Below are 15,106 nucleotides of genomic sequence, written 5' to 3' on the forward strand. Positions count from 1 at the left end.
AAGTCAACTCATTTGAAGCGGAGGCAACTTGGTCATAGGAGGGAAAAAGGTATGACCGTTTCGTTGAAGAGAGGTTCTCTTTTGGATGCAGGTTTTGAAAAGTTAGGGCACTGTATTCGTGAAAATCAGACCCGGGTTAGTTTTGATTTGGCAGTGCACAAGTCGAAGGCTAGAAGTCTTCCAGCTTCTAAGCATAGATTCGACTCAGTTAATTCCCTGCATAGTTCAAGATAGGCCCGTGGCGGGTTTTGGTAAAGATGGCATTGAAAGAATTCGTGTCAAGGTGGAGATTGTTAGAATTGTGTGACCCAAATTCTAAGAGATTGCTTGCAAGTCAAGTTAAACAAAAATATATTTTCTTTCTAGAAGATTTAGTATTTATTAGTATAATATATTTAGCATTTATTAGTATAGTTTATTTGACTTACTAATTTAGCCTATAAATAGGCTCCTTTACAATCTTAGAAAAGATACACCCATTAGATTAGAACTCATAACACATTCAGAGAATTTTGTGTTTACGTTTGAGGGTTCTTTGTTTTTCGGGTTTTCGGGGTTTAGTTTTTATCTCCATCTTTTGTACTCTTCATTCTTTTGCCATTATAGTAAAATTATCTTTGCCCGTGGTTTTTTATCCTCTTTTGAGGGGTTTTTCCACGTTAAATTTGTGTGTTCATCTTCTCAATTTCTTCTACTATTTTTACTTGTTCGTTGCTTATTCGGGACGATCCTAACATTATCTTTTGGTATAACTACTCAAAGATGTCTTTCTACTATAACTAATTTAGTCTTAGTAATTTAATCATTGTATTATTCACAAATAAAGATAAGTGAAATTATATTTAAATATTTTTAATAATACATGACACATGTCTAACTACATTTGGTTAAATTTTTAATTTTTTTAAAAATCAACACAATTATATATTATTAAGAGTTAATTGCATTAGGCATCCCTAAATTATGACCTACATTTTAAATTGACTCAGAACTTTAAAATCTTCTAATCACATCCAAAACTATAAATGTTATATCAATTATATCATTCAATTATTAAAATCATTAATTTAACCATTAAATGACATATCAAATCTTGATGTAACATAATTTAAAATGAAAATTTTAAAGAAAAGTAAAACATTACTGCTAAAGTTTGTGTGACTCGAATCCCGTTACTTGTTAAAAAAATAAATAAAGTGAAAAAATAAGGGAATCTGTGGGGGCGAGAGGCCGAGGGTTACGATTGGGGGTGCGGGGGCTCCACCCCCGTGGTACGGACCATACCGCACAAGTTGAGTCCGTATAGAACTATACTTCTACTATTTGACTTTGATTAAAACTAAGTTTTTTAACGCTTAAATAGATGTAGTCGAAACTCCTATTATATCATTCGTATTTCAACATTAGTGAATTTCTCCTCCTCTGTCCGTGGTTTTTTTTCCAAAAGGGTTTTCACGTAAAATCTGTGTGTTCTTATTTTTCTTTTATTATTTCTTTGTGATCATTCTACCGTCATTATCGACATTTATTAAAACTATAATGCCCCAAAATTTGAATTTTTAATTGTGGAATTATGTAGTAATTAAGTCTCTATATCTGTGGTTATGTGCTTTGTATGTGTTAAAGGTTAGGAGTTCGAGTTGCGTCTTTAGAAAGTTTTGCTATTTTATTCTAAACTAACCTCTATCCTTGATTTTGTTGGCTTAAGCTCAATTCTATGTAAATCTATGTTAAGAATGAGTCATGCACGCGGTTTGGAAATATTTTTGCTAATTGTCAGAATTCTGATCGGTAGTTTTAAAGCATGAATTAAACGTTATTTTTTCCTTCCTCTTTCATTTTCTTTCTTTTTTCCCTTTCCTCTTTTTCATTCTTATCCCTCATCTCTTTTTTTCTTTTTCCTTTTTATTTTCGGCTTAGATTCACACTTCTTATTTGCTACTGTTATCTGGTAAGTTCGTTTTCGTTAATTTCGTAAGTACGATTGTCCAATTTCTGAAATCGTTGTTAATTGTTGGCACTGTTACAAAAAATTACTTATTACTTAAACTGTTCGAACCCTTTTTTGTAAGTTTGATTGTTGTTCTTTAGGAGAGGGACTCGAGGATAACGTCCCCCTAACGCTTTAGATTCGTGAAATGTGGTTTGTGCAAGGTGATTGTTGTTTGAATTAGGGTTTTATGTCGAAACATTTCGACGAACTTGGTTGTATACTAATCTCAACGTTTGTTATGAATTATCATTTAATTGGTCATTGAATGGTTGTTTTAGGTCTCAGGAGTCTTCTACGTCGTTCTTACTTCGAAATTACTTCAAGTGCATATCGAAAACCTGATTTTCTGTGAATTTTGGATGCCAAAAAATATGGCTGTCGGTGCCACACGGCACAGCTGTGTGAACCACATGACAGTGTGTCGGGCCGTGTAACTCATTGTTCATGAATTAGAGAGACATGGGTTGAGGATACGGGCGTGTGTCCAGACAATGTGTGGGAATGTTTTGTGCAGGGCTCACATGGGCCAAGGACAGGGCGTGTGTCCAAGTTGTGTAACTCACTGTTTGTGCATTAGGACCACACAGACAAGTGACACGGGCCTATGTCAGGTTGTGTAGAACCACACGGACTAGTTATCTAGGCCAAAAATCAGTTATATACCCAAAAATAACTTTAAAATTATTTTAATTAATAGTATTTTATTTTTTTTCATTTTTGACATATGTTTTTCTATATTTTTACTTTTAAAATTTTTCCCAGTAAAATCCAAATGTTGCTTCAATTTTTCAACATTAAACCCTAAACCTAAACCCCAAACTATAAACCTATATCCTAAACCCTAAATATATATATTACAAGGGATAAAAGTAATTAAAAAAGAATCTTATTACTTACCTAAACCCAAAAATAATTTGATTTTTTGTTATCTTATCAAAAACCCTAACTCTTAAATCTTAATAGCCTAACCCCTAAAACCATGAACAGTACTACGATCCTACCTGTAAAACAAAAAACCACAAACTCTAAACCATAAACTCTAAACCAAAAACAATAAACATTATATCATAAACCCGAAACCTTAAACCATGGACATTAAACCTTAAATGTTAAATCATAAATTCTAAACCCCAAAATAATAAACATTATATCATAACCCCTCTCCCCTAAACTCTAAACCATAAACCATAAAACATAAACCATAAACCCTTAACCCCAACCCTTAAACCATAATTAGATATTTAATTATATGTATACACCTAAAGTTTGATAGAGATACATATCAGAATTATATATGAATTTCAATTTAATGTGTAATTGTAGATGTGAAATTCTAATTGTGGTTTAAATGTATAATTGAAACTTTAATTTTGATTTAATCATACACATTTTAAAAAATAAATAAATCAATATATTTTTATATTGAATAAATATAAATATTTATGTATGCAATATATAAATATAAAATGATGTTATATCAATAATTGTGTTCATAATTTATGCTTTTAGGATTTAACCTATTGCACACTAAACCATTGTTCATGTATACTTTTGGGATTTAACCCATTTTGTTATATATATTTTTTTAAAATAATAATTTATATTATAAAAAAAATCCAAGATACACAAGTTAAGTAGTTTACCATATTTACCTCTAAATTCCAAACCCCAAACCTCAAATCCTAAACTCTAGGCCCTAAACACTAAACCATAACCCATAAACTAAATTACTTTTTTGCGGCATTTTTCCAAAAGTGCCGTTAAAACCTTGATCTATAGCGGTGTTTTTCCAAAAGCGCCGCTAAAACCTCGATCTATAGCTGCGTTTTTCCAAAAGCGCCGCTAAAACATCAACCTATAGCGGCGTTTTTCCAAAAGCGCCGCTAAAACCTCGACCTATAGCGGCGTTTTGACCAAAAACGCCGCTACTGCTCAGTTTTTTGCGGCATTTTATTGCAAACGCCGCTAATGTATAATATTTGCGGCGTTTTTTGTTTAAACACCACTAAAAACGCCGCTAAAGCCCTATTTTCTTGTAGTGAGATTTGGTATCTCATTTAACAGTTAGAATAATAATTTTCGTAATAGAAAGACTTTATTGATATAACCTTGATGATTTAAGGATGTAATTAAAATATTTTAAAATTTAAAGACTAATTTAAAATGAATGTGGTGGTAATTAACTCTAATATTAAAAACCTTCCAAAAACTTTAAAAGTTATAAAAGAATATAATAATACATTTGTGTACTGCAATTTTGTACTCTTCCTTTCTTATATTTTATGAGTGGCTGAGAAAAAATAATATAATAAAAGTTCCCAAAGTTTAAAATAAAATTATAAAAATCTCTCCTAAAGTTTGAAAACAAAAATATATTTCTAAAAGTAACCAAAATGAATCTAAAACGAATAGGAAGAATATAGTTTTCTTTTTTCTAAAAAAACATTAGGAATCTTTTAGAATTTTCTAATATTATACATTATTTCGAGTTTTCCAAAAAAAAATTAGTTAAGTTGAAGCCACATTTAGCAGAGACGATTATAAGGAGTAAGCAGGGACTTTGTTACTCAAAAATAAAAATAAAAAATTTTGATATAGCGAAATTATAAATTAATACATAATAAAATTATACTTTAATTTCTCGAAAAATGAAAAAAAATCTGTTTAATCCTTTAAAATATATAAATTATAAATTAATACATATAAACTTATCTTTTGATCTATAAAAAATGTATAACTAAATCCCGACCCCTAATAAAAAAATTTATGGATTCACATTGATAAGTCAATATTTAATATTTAAACTTAATAAGTTTTCTCAAATTTGATCCATTAAATTATGTGGCATTCTGGTATTGTGCCATGTCATCTCCTAATTTTTTAGGTAATGATGCGACACAATATCAAAGTGATACATGATTATGGACCAAAATTGAAAAAAAGTTATCAAATTGAAAAGCTTAGGGTTAATAATATTTATAATGGCAATAACATAATTAATGTAAAAAATATGAAAAGTTCGATAAAACTTACAAGCCATTCAAGTTAAATATTACTAAGCTCAAACTCAGCTTGACCGATAGTTCAAATTACTCATACTCAGCTTAATAATTACCGAATGGAGTTAAAAAAAAATTCAAATTAAATTCAAATAATTTACTAACATCAGTATCTCATTTACACCCCACATTAAACCGAATCGGATAGCATCTAAACCGATAAATACGTCTTCACGATAGGCTTATTATACTTTATCTACTTCATCTTTAGAAACAAAGAAGTCATTCGGCTTTATACTGCTTTAGAGAACCAGATATTTTTTGAATTTGGCTGTCAAAATCAGACAGAATAATGAACTGGAATATTTCTTTTGTAATCAAAGTTATCTTCTTGGATTAAACCCAGAATTTAATACTCATCTTTTACACACACACACATATATATATATATGATATTTCTCATTCCTTTTTCCGGCAAAAAAGCAAGGTGCAAAACAATGAATCCAAGCTCTATAGAGCTTAGCTTGAGTCTTAAGCCATCATATGTCCCTAAATCCATAAGCAGCTTGCTCTTAGATTTATCCAAAATCGATAATCAGTATTATAAGTTATCAGTGTTGAGTGATTATATTTGCAAGCTTGAAGAAGAGTTAGCTAGGGTTCAGCCTTTCAAACATCTTCTTCCTCTATGCACCCTACTTCTAATGGAGGGTAAGTCCACATATATATATTTTCTTGTTTAATTATTAATTCAAAGATATATTGCTGTATCTCCCTATTTTGCTGATTGTTCTGGTGTGGGCACATGGTCTAATCGACCCTATTACCTATGGTATATAGGTCATTGATGGAGAGCATGTTATCTCTAAAGCTAGCTCATAGAAACACTCACTCTGTGAACTCACCAAGACTCTCAATATAATAGAGAGACAAAACTTCAATTGGGACAATACCTTGAACACATTTGCTCTTTATTTCCTGATTATTTCTATCTTTTGAAATGTATAGAAACTGAAACATTAAAGGATAAGCTTCTAAACATAAACAATGAGAAAGAACAAAGGGAAATCCAGGAAGAATGTGATGCAAATCTCCAGGTAAAAGATAAAGATTTCAGCTTCCAATATACATACATATATATATGTATATTAGTTAAATTTGTTGAATAAATCTTATATATATATATATATGAGATTCTGTGCAGTCATGCAAAGAGAAAGGAAACAACATGGAAAGATTAATGTTGGGATACAAGAAGAATAGTACATGGAATAGTGTTGGAGAATCAAGCAGTGATGGAAAAGGAAAGGAGGTGGCAGCGATTGATCAATATTCATGGAGAAATGATAACCAAGGTTTCATGTATCTTAATAATTATGATCATCATCATCACCCAAAACCATTGACACAACCCATTTGGAAGAACAATAGGAGATGTTGGTCTTCTGAGCTTCATTCAAGATTTGTGGAGGCTTTGAATATGCTTGGAGGCATTGAAGGTCAGAACTTAAACATCACAAATATACTAACAAATTGATGGTTAAATACTTCATATTTGATTTACAGGGTTAGGGTTTTGTGCATGGATGCATTGGTTTCATTATTTTAATTTTTTTTTTTTTTGCATTTGGATTTTGGTGCATGCAGTGGCTACTCCTAAGCAAATCAGAAATTTGATGCAGGTTGAGGGGCTGACAATTGAGCAAGTAAAAAGTCATTTGCAGGTTATAATCCATCTTTTTATGCTTAATTAAAAATGCATGCATTATTATTATATGTTAGGTGTAAAAATAAGAAATACAATTTTCAAAGAACTAAGTAGTGTCTAATTTACCCTAAAAAAGTAGTGCCATTTATTTGCTACTAATTTTTGCTGAAAATAATGTTTGTTTTATATATGCACAAGATTATTCTACAAATTAAGATGTAAAAAAAATGCCATGGAGCATATTATAATCTTTTAAATATGTAATTACAGAAATACAGACTTCATTATGGTAAGGTTCGATTGGTATAGGAAGCAAACAAGGAGGGCTATGTTGCAATGCTGATATTCAGGACCTTTCCTTTCCTGTTATGGGCTCTTGGAAATTTTACATAGCTACACAAATTTAGTTTTTTAATATTTACCCTTTGATCTTAATTATTATTATTATTATTTATCATTTTTGTGCTTAATTTTTAAAATTTAGCGAAATTGTTTTCTATGAAAACAAAATTGTTTGAACAGTTAAAATCCTAACTACACTAATGTGACAATTCACACAGGGGTGAAGCCAGAACAATTTTTAGGGAGCTGAATGAAATTTTAATTTTTTATGGTATATATCTTTATAATTTTAAAGGATTAAATCAATTTTTTATAATTTTGGGGGTCAAAATGTAATTTTACCTTTACTAATTTAAAATTTTAAAAAAATAGAAGGGTTAAGTAGCAATTTTCCATTTTGGGGGCCCGGGGCCCATGCTAGCCCCCCTAGATTCGTCTTTGAGTTCACATGATAGTCTGCATATAGAATAGTCTAATAAAAGGATAAGAATAAAAATGAAATTAAAGAAAAAAAAGATGCAACCCATAGAAATGAAATCCAGATCATAATGAGAGACTCATTTCTTTTGTTTTCATTCATAAAGCCAGAAGCTAAGACGAAAAAAAGAATCGACCGTTCGAGTATTCCACCAAATTGCCTGAGAAAACTGAGAGTAAGAGAGACATATATATGTTATGGAATACCTATCTATATTGAATTGCGAATACAAAAATGATAAAATATTTTCTGATTGGACCAAATAAAAATTAATATGGGTCTCCAATAGAGACGAAAGACGATAAACAAACAAGAAAATAGGTAAAGACCCTTCAATATAAGAACCTGTATCTATATCTACTAAATTCAACGATTTCGCATAAAAGGAAAGCAAATAAATAAACGAAAGAAAATAAACAAATGAAAGAAGGGGGAAGGGGAGGAAAGGAGGGAGAAAGAGGGGAGGAGGGGCATCCTAATGAGATCCTAATCTCAAGACACAAAAGGGGATATGGTGAAATTGGTAGACGCTACAGACTTAAATGGATTGAGTGTATATCTCAAATAATTTATAGAAAATATTAAAAATGTTAAAGAGTGTTTTTTTTTAATTATTCATGTCGGTGTTGACATGCGTGAATTGTCACATGAAGTTTTATGTCAGTGTCGTTAAAAATTTGGAGGTTGAATGTCAAAATAATTCAAAAAAGTTAGAGATAAAATAACAAAAGGAGCAAAGGTTAGATGATAAATTTATCAGCAAAGTCTTATATAAATATGTGCCTGTACTTGTTATTTCATATGTAAATATCCATTGTTTTAATTATTTTTTCTAAAAATATGTATTTTTATTTTTTTCAGATTAACATATAATTATATAATATTTATTTTATCCAATAAAATCATTCACATATTAATGTTAATGAAAAATTAAAACCTTAATTCTTCTTATTTATGAAAAAATAAATATATTTAATGCGTAGAATCTATTGATTTGGTGGCAAAAATGCATTTGTAAAGAATCTAGTACAAAGTGAAAATTAAAATTGGAGGTTGTAGAATTAATATTTTAATAATTCAATAGTTAAATTTATTAAATATGATTGTATTTTTTATGCATGTCAATTTTCGAATTGATCCAATATTTCAATCATATCAATCCAAAACATTGCTCTTGACGTGTTTCAGATTCAATATGTCTTTGTAAATGTTGAGATTTCCTTGATGTGTGGTTGTGCGCATGCCTTATATGGCAGCAGTGAAACACTGCTACTCCATGAAACATATGTGGCTCTCAACAGAGCTAGGAGACAAAACCCCTATCGAAACAATACTGGACATTTTGAGGGATCTGTTGACTTTAAGCGAATGATACTTCGAAGACTTTTTTAATGCTAGTTATAACTTTTAACTACAATACAAATTGCAACTTAAGGAAAAACTGGTAGAATATTATTAACTTGCGTTATTCGATGGTCATTTTTTGACCAAATTCACTTGGACAATTAATTGTTGATTTTCGATGATTATTAGCAACATATTAGTGAAGACTTTATGTGGAAGAATCAAGTCAAGCAAGGATCGAATTCAGAATTTCAATGCAATTGAAGTTCTCCTAAATAGAAGATTTGTTCTTCAAAGGAGATTGAGTTTGGGAAGATCTCTACCAATATTTTGATTACTTAAAAACCTTTCTAAGTAAATATTTTAGAGGAATTAGTGATTGTAATTGGTTGTGTTTGAACAAGGCTTTTATTGCTTATATATTGTACATCTTATTTATGTTAGGTTAGCACATTACTTGTTCATTTAGGAACTAATTTTTAGTGCAAAAATTTGCTAGTAAAATTAATTGAGTTAATCAATTTACACCTACTCTTCCAGGGAGAAAGACTTAGAGGAAAGTGATCTAGATTGAATAGGGATAAGATTGCAACTTGGTAAGTGAGTTGAACTTAAATCATAACTTGAACATGTTGTTGACAGTGAATTACTCCCTAGGTAAGACCCCGCAAGTATAGGAAGTTTCAAAATTGTGTGAACAATTTTCTAGTGTTTATCTCTACTTTCTACTAGTAACTACTTCATCCAGGTGCAACTGAATGAATAGTTGATAATGAAGAACCAACAAACTTTGAAACTTTTAGAGGAAGAAATCTTTCAACAAAATAGGCAAATGTTGAGATTTCATTGATGAATAGCTATACACTGATGTACATCTGCCTTATCAAGCACCAAACAAGATGCTCCCACTCCATGAGCTGCGTGTGACTCTCGACGAGGTCGAGAGACAAAACCCCCACCAAGAACAATATTAGACTTGTTGAGGAGTTTGTTAGCTCTTAATAAATAACACGTCAAAATCTTCTCTCGAATGAGCCAAAAATCTATCTCTCTGTTTTTTCAAATTTTCTTTTTTTGATCAATTGTTGAAGCAAAAAACTATTCTTAGCTAAAAGAAAAATAAAAAGATGTTGTAATGCCCCAAAATTTTAGTTTTTGAATTGTTTAAATTTGTTAAGTGAAGTGATTTGGTTCAATGATTAAGTGTGTTGCTTGTGCATGTGAGGTTTTAGGTTTGAATCTTTTCCCTTGAATTTTTGTTAATTTTGCCCCAATCCCTATCTTTGAACTTATAGCTTATATTTAATTTGTGCTCAATTGATGACAAGAATGAACTTGTTGGTTCAGTGGTAAGGCTCCAACTTATCCTAAGGTTTTGTGTTCAATTCCTTGTGTGGTGCTGCCTATATGGCAGTGTTTGGGTTGAGTTTGGATTATAAAATTTGATGGGTGGTCAGTTAGTGGGATTGTATTGTTGAAATTGTCCCTCAAAATCTTTCCCTCTTTCTCTCTCATGTCACTTCTTTTTCTGTTCACGTTTTTGGTTTTTTCTTTCTTTTCTTTTGCTCTTTTTGCTAATCTCTTTTCTTCTATTGCATCCCTATTTCGATCTATTTCTATCTTTGGTTTTTCTTTTTTGTTTTTCCTGTTATTGTTGATTTAGACACCTTTTTGCTTATTTAATATGTGTCGATCGTGCATGGTAAGTGTTTTGAGGTATGATTCATAAGCCATTGTAGGTAAATTCTCTGTGTGTTTAATTTTCAATGTTTTCTATCATTTTTTTATTGGGGATTAATGGTTATTTTCTGATTTCGGTTAGGTGAGGAGTGTGAATTATGGAATTCTTTGGGGAGTTGATTATTGTTAGCTACTGTTTTTGCAAGGGTAAGTGTTTATTCGCCATTGTAAGGGTTGATTTTTATGTAATAAAGTTCGATTGTCGATGTCGTGTCGAATTAGTGAATCGGATTTGGTAAAATCATGCTAATTAATCTTTTCTTAAGTTTTGTTTAGGAGTTTGGAAGTGTGTCGTAACGATGCATATAAAAAATTGATAAGGTGTGTAACAAAAAACCCAAAAAACAGCGAATGACGCGATGCCGAAAAGTGGACTGTAGATGCCACACGGTCATGTGACAAGCCGTGTGCTAGACCATGTGGGCCACATGGGTTGGGTCAATTGGGACATGTTGACCGATTATCTAAAATTTTTGCTTAGGATCGTATTGATGTGTGATTCATTTTTACCCATTCCGTAGGGTCCATACTATATAAAACTGACTCCAAAACATGAAATTTGATATATTGCTACTGTATGTGATATAAATATTGTATGTGTTTTAATTACTAGCATGTCTAAAATGCGAAATTTGCATATGATATGTAATCTGATAATTCTGATAGCATGATTGATATGAAAAGCATGCAATAAATAGTTGCATTTGATATATGTTAGTATGGTGCGTGTGCATGGGGTGAGATAATGATGTGACGGAGGAAATGTTGGTAGTTTAATAATCTGCCTAATATGAATGTTTAAACCACATATATCTATTCTAATGGCTTGATCATGTATCTGTTCTGGCAGCTTGACTACATTATTCTAAAAAGTGACATATGCTCACTTATAGGTGTGTGGGGTTGGATGGGTATTTATTACCCTGATTGGTGTGTAAGGTTGGACAAAGATGGTGTGTAGCGGATAGGGGTAGGATTTATATCTGTTTCTTAATCTGCATATATGTATTTGAATTTGTATTTGTTTCTAAAACTGTATCTGTAAATGAATTTGATTTTGTATCTTTAACTGATCTATTGTTGGGTTGAGTTATACACTGATCTTGTTAGCTCACGCTTTTGATTATTTCTTCCCAAGTAATCAACAAACCTAGGATCGAATGGTACATGGAAACTCGAAATTGGTGTATGGCTAAAAACGACTAAACTAAGGATTTTTGTTAAATTTGGACTATTCGAGACTTTTGGACTGTGTTATTATTATTATTTTGGACTCTGTTTTTGCTTTGTGGACTATTTTTACAAATTTGGTTTTTTAATAGTCCTATATACAAAACTACTTGTTTACAAGTCAAACCATGGCTCCCAAAACTTCTTAGATTAGAAAATTTAATTGCAAATCGAAATGATCACTTAAATGGTTTTTCGTAATAATATAGATGGTTTTATCAAGGATGTCTCCCTGAAATTGGAAAACAAATTACCTAGTTTGGCACTATTTTACCTTACAATTTCAAATTGGATTTCTAGGTTTTCTAGGTTTCAAACGAGTTGGTGTAACTTCTCCATATTTGAAAATAACGTTCAGGCCAGGTGTGGGGGTGTTACAGATGTTGTATGTAAGGTTCAAGTACTTAGTAGACGACAAATCCTTGAGCTACTATTGGAGATGGTCCATAAGAAGTTATTTGAAGTTGATTTTGTTATATAAAAAAAAGCTTTAGGGAATAATTGAGGTAAATGGAGGAATAAGAGCGAATCCAATGAATGCAGAAATCTAAAATCATTTGGGATCTTGTAAGAGATATAAACATAATTTTTTTTTCATACATCCACAAAAAAAAATTATGAAAGAATTGAACAAAATTGTTATCGTGCTCATTTTGAAAGGGAAAAGTCAAAGTATGGCCACAACTTCTGACCTATCAATTTTTGTAACATGGCTTACAAAATCATCTCTGAAGTTCTGGTTAACATACTTAAGGGGGTTTTAGATGGACTAATTTCTCATTTCTAGAATGCATTTTCTTAAAATCAACTAGGATCAGACAATCTTCTATTGATAGTGTAACACCCCACACCCAACCTAAATGTTATGGCCAGATCTGGAAAAGTTACTACAATTTATTTGAAAATCTAGAATCCATTTGTCTTGTAAAATAACACTAGATTTTAATAAAAAAGATTCTGATTTATTTTTAGTGAAAATATCCTTCATATTTAATTTATTAATCCTAATGACTAAATTTATATTATCAAAGCGCACTTATTTGCAACAGAACCCTTATTTAAATTCAATTTGGAAAAATGAGTTATATATTGAAAATCCAACATTTTGTTGATAGTGAATTTTAACTTTAAAACCGAAAAACAGTTTAAAAATAGTAAATAGAAGTTCAAAATCAAACAATCCCAAAAATGTTCAAAATAGTCCAACAAAATCAAAACATAATAAACTAGAATTTAAAATAGCAAAATTATCAAAAATGTTAATCGAGCTCCCATAGCGACGACCTATCTTAAGTTTGGGGGTTACCTGAAAGTAAACAGACAGAGGTGAGTTTTCAAGCTCAGTGTGTAACTTATAAAAATAGAAGCACAAATTTAATTTTAGACATATTTTGAAAAATCATTTAGACATTTTTAACATATTAGATGCAGAATCACAATCCTACCAGCATCCCCTACACACTATTTCTGACAATCCCTACACACCATACAAGGTATTAAATGCCTAGCCAGCCCTGCACATCGCTTAGTGTCGATATGACAGTTTTTAAAATATTTGTAGCCAAGCTGCCAAATCTTAAGGCGATAATTCGCCAATATAGAAATATATGTGTGGCTAAGCCACCAGATATGGCAGATAGATTAAACTATCCACTCTTCCTCCGTAAACGTATATCTTACCCCAATTCACATGCAATACTAAAAGATATCATAAATGCATACGTCATATATGCTTTTAAAATAGATACAGATCATGCTTACCACATTATAGAGCATACTTGTCGTATTACAGATCATACATAGCATGCGACATAATAATCATGTACACGTAAGTCGTATTTAAAAGATACAAAATATCACAAATCATGATTTACAGTCCCATTTATACCATACAGACCCTACGAGAGGGCCACATTTGACTCATACGATGAAGACGAACTTATGGAAAATTTTTTGAAATTTGGGCCCATACGCTCGTGTAGCCCACATGGCCCAATTGGCTCAGACCGTGTGACTCACACGATCCAGCACACGGCCATGTGGCGTCGATAGACCCAATTTCAACTTTCATCGTTCACTATTTTCTCGAGTTTTCATTACACACTTGATTCGATTTTGATACAGAAGCAACCACAAGACTCTCAGAACCTAAACTCAAGATTCAATCGACTAATTTAGCGACAAATCATGAAACATAAATTAAGTATTGATCACAAACGTCCTTATTTGACCTTCAAAACATATTCGAACACTTACCGATAAATGAACAGCAACTACATGATAGTTAAGTCATTGGAAGAATGCCAAATGATAAACCGTAATTTATACATATTTTTATCCCATGCTTAGCACATTTATGGATGATTTCTCCTTAGATTTGGTGAATTCGATGCTCCTAATTCTTTTATTTCATGTTTTATACTTAGGTGAGCATAGGAGAATAAAAATAGCGAGAAACGGGCCGAAAACGGAGAAAATAGATCCACGTGGGAAATCAACACGGCCTGGGCTTCCTCACACGGGAGTGGCACACGGCCGTGTCCATTTGGCAGGATCGAAGCACGACTTACACGGGTAGATTACACGCTCATACCTATTCAACAACCTTGACCATGGGCTGGAGTAATTACACACGGGCGTGTCCCTACCGAGCCCAAGAATAGTCCTATTCGGAAAAGGCCACTTTTGAGGGCTCTTAGGCATTCTAAAGCCTATTTAAACATTGGAGGAGGCACTTAGAGGAGACAGGGAGTAGGAGGCAAGGAATTACTCAAGGGAAGCCGATTGGTCCATCTCAGAAGCCAGATTCATCATCAAGACTGAAGATCTCCCTTCAATTTCCATTCAGGGGTTTGGGTTTTCTTTATGTTTTGTATTCATTATTCTTCTGAGATGTTTTCTTTTATAATTATGAACTAAACCCCCTAAATACCTAAGGGGAATGAAACCTAAGACGGATCTTGTTATTATTATCTGAATTGTATGATAAATATTTGACTTGTTCTTAATTATGTGTTCTTAATTCTTGTTTTAATATTTCAGGATATTGATTCAAGTTAGTGCTCTTATTCAGAGGAGGAATAGACCCTATCTAAGAGTAAATTTGTCGTAATTAAGCGGAGTCGATTGCACGCCTAGAGATAGGGTGATAAGATTTTTACAGATTAGGGTGAAACCTAATAAGGGGATCCATAGATCGAGTTAATGCAACACTAGGGCGTTAATTAGAAAGAGATTTCAATTAATAAACCTAGGGTTAGACGTTATTAGTC

At 31.8% G+C, this 15,106-nt stretch overlaps 1 protein-coding gene across 3 annotated transcripts; it reads left to right on the top strand.

Annotated features, from left to right (window-relative positions):
- The first annotated feature begins 5,487 nt into the window (after positions 1-5,487).
- On the top strand, positions 5,488-7,263 carry LOC107888184 (transcription factor HHO5). Of its 3 annotated transcripts, none has more exons than XM_041117576.1 (5): positions 5,488-5,703; positions 6,001-6,089; positions 6,197-6,491; positions 6,675-6,716; positions 6,971-7,263. In XM_041117576.1, the coding sequence occupies exons 1-4, from the start codon at positions 5,490-5,492 to the stop codon at positions 6,677-6,679; spliced, it is 603 nt and encodes a 200-aa protein (XP_040973510.1). In that variant the 5' UTR covers positions 5,488-5,489; the 3' UTR covers positions 6,680-6,716; positions 6,971-7,263. The 3 variants fall into 3 exon arrangements, with proteins under 3 accessions (XP_040973510.1, XP_016667792.1, XP_040973509.1); XM_016812303.2 differs by having other exon boundaries at positions 6,640-6,716; positions 6,971-7,252; XM_041117575.1 differs by lacking the exon at positions 6,971-7,263 and having other exon boundaries at positions 6,675-6,950.
- Positions 7,264-15,106: the final 7,843 nt, after the last annotated feature.

Source organism: Gossypium hirsutum, chromosome A07 (genome assembly GCF_007990345.1).
Source record: "Gossypium hirsutum isolate 1008001.06 chromosome A07, Gossypium_hirsutum_v2.1, whole genome shotgun sequence".
Taxonomy (NCBI): Eukaryota; Viridiplantae; Streptophyta; class Magnoliopsida; order Malvales; family Malvaceae; genus Gossypium; species Gossypium hirsutum.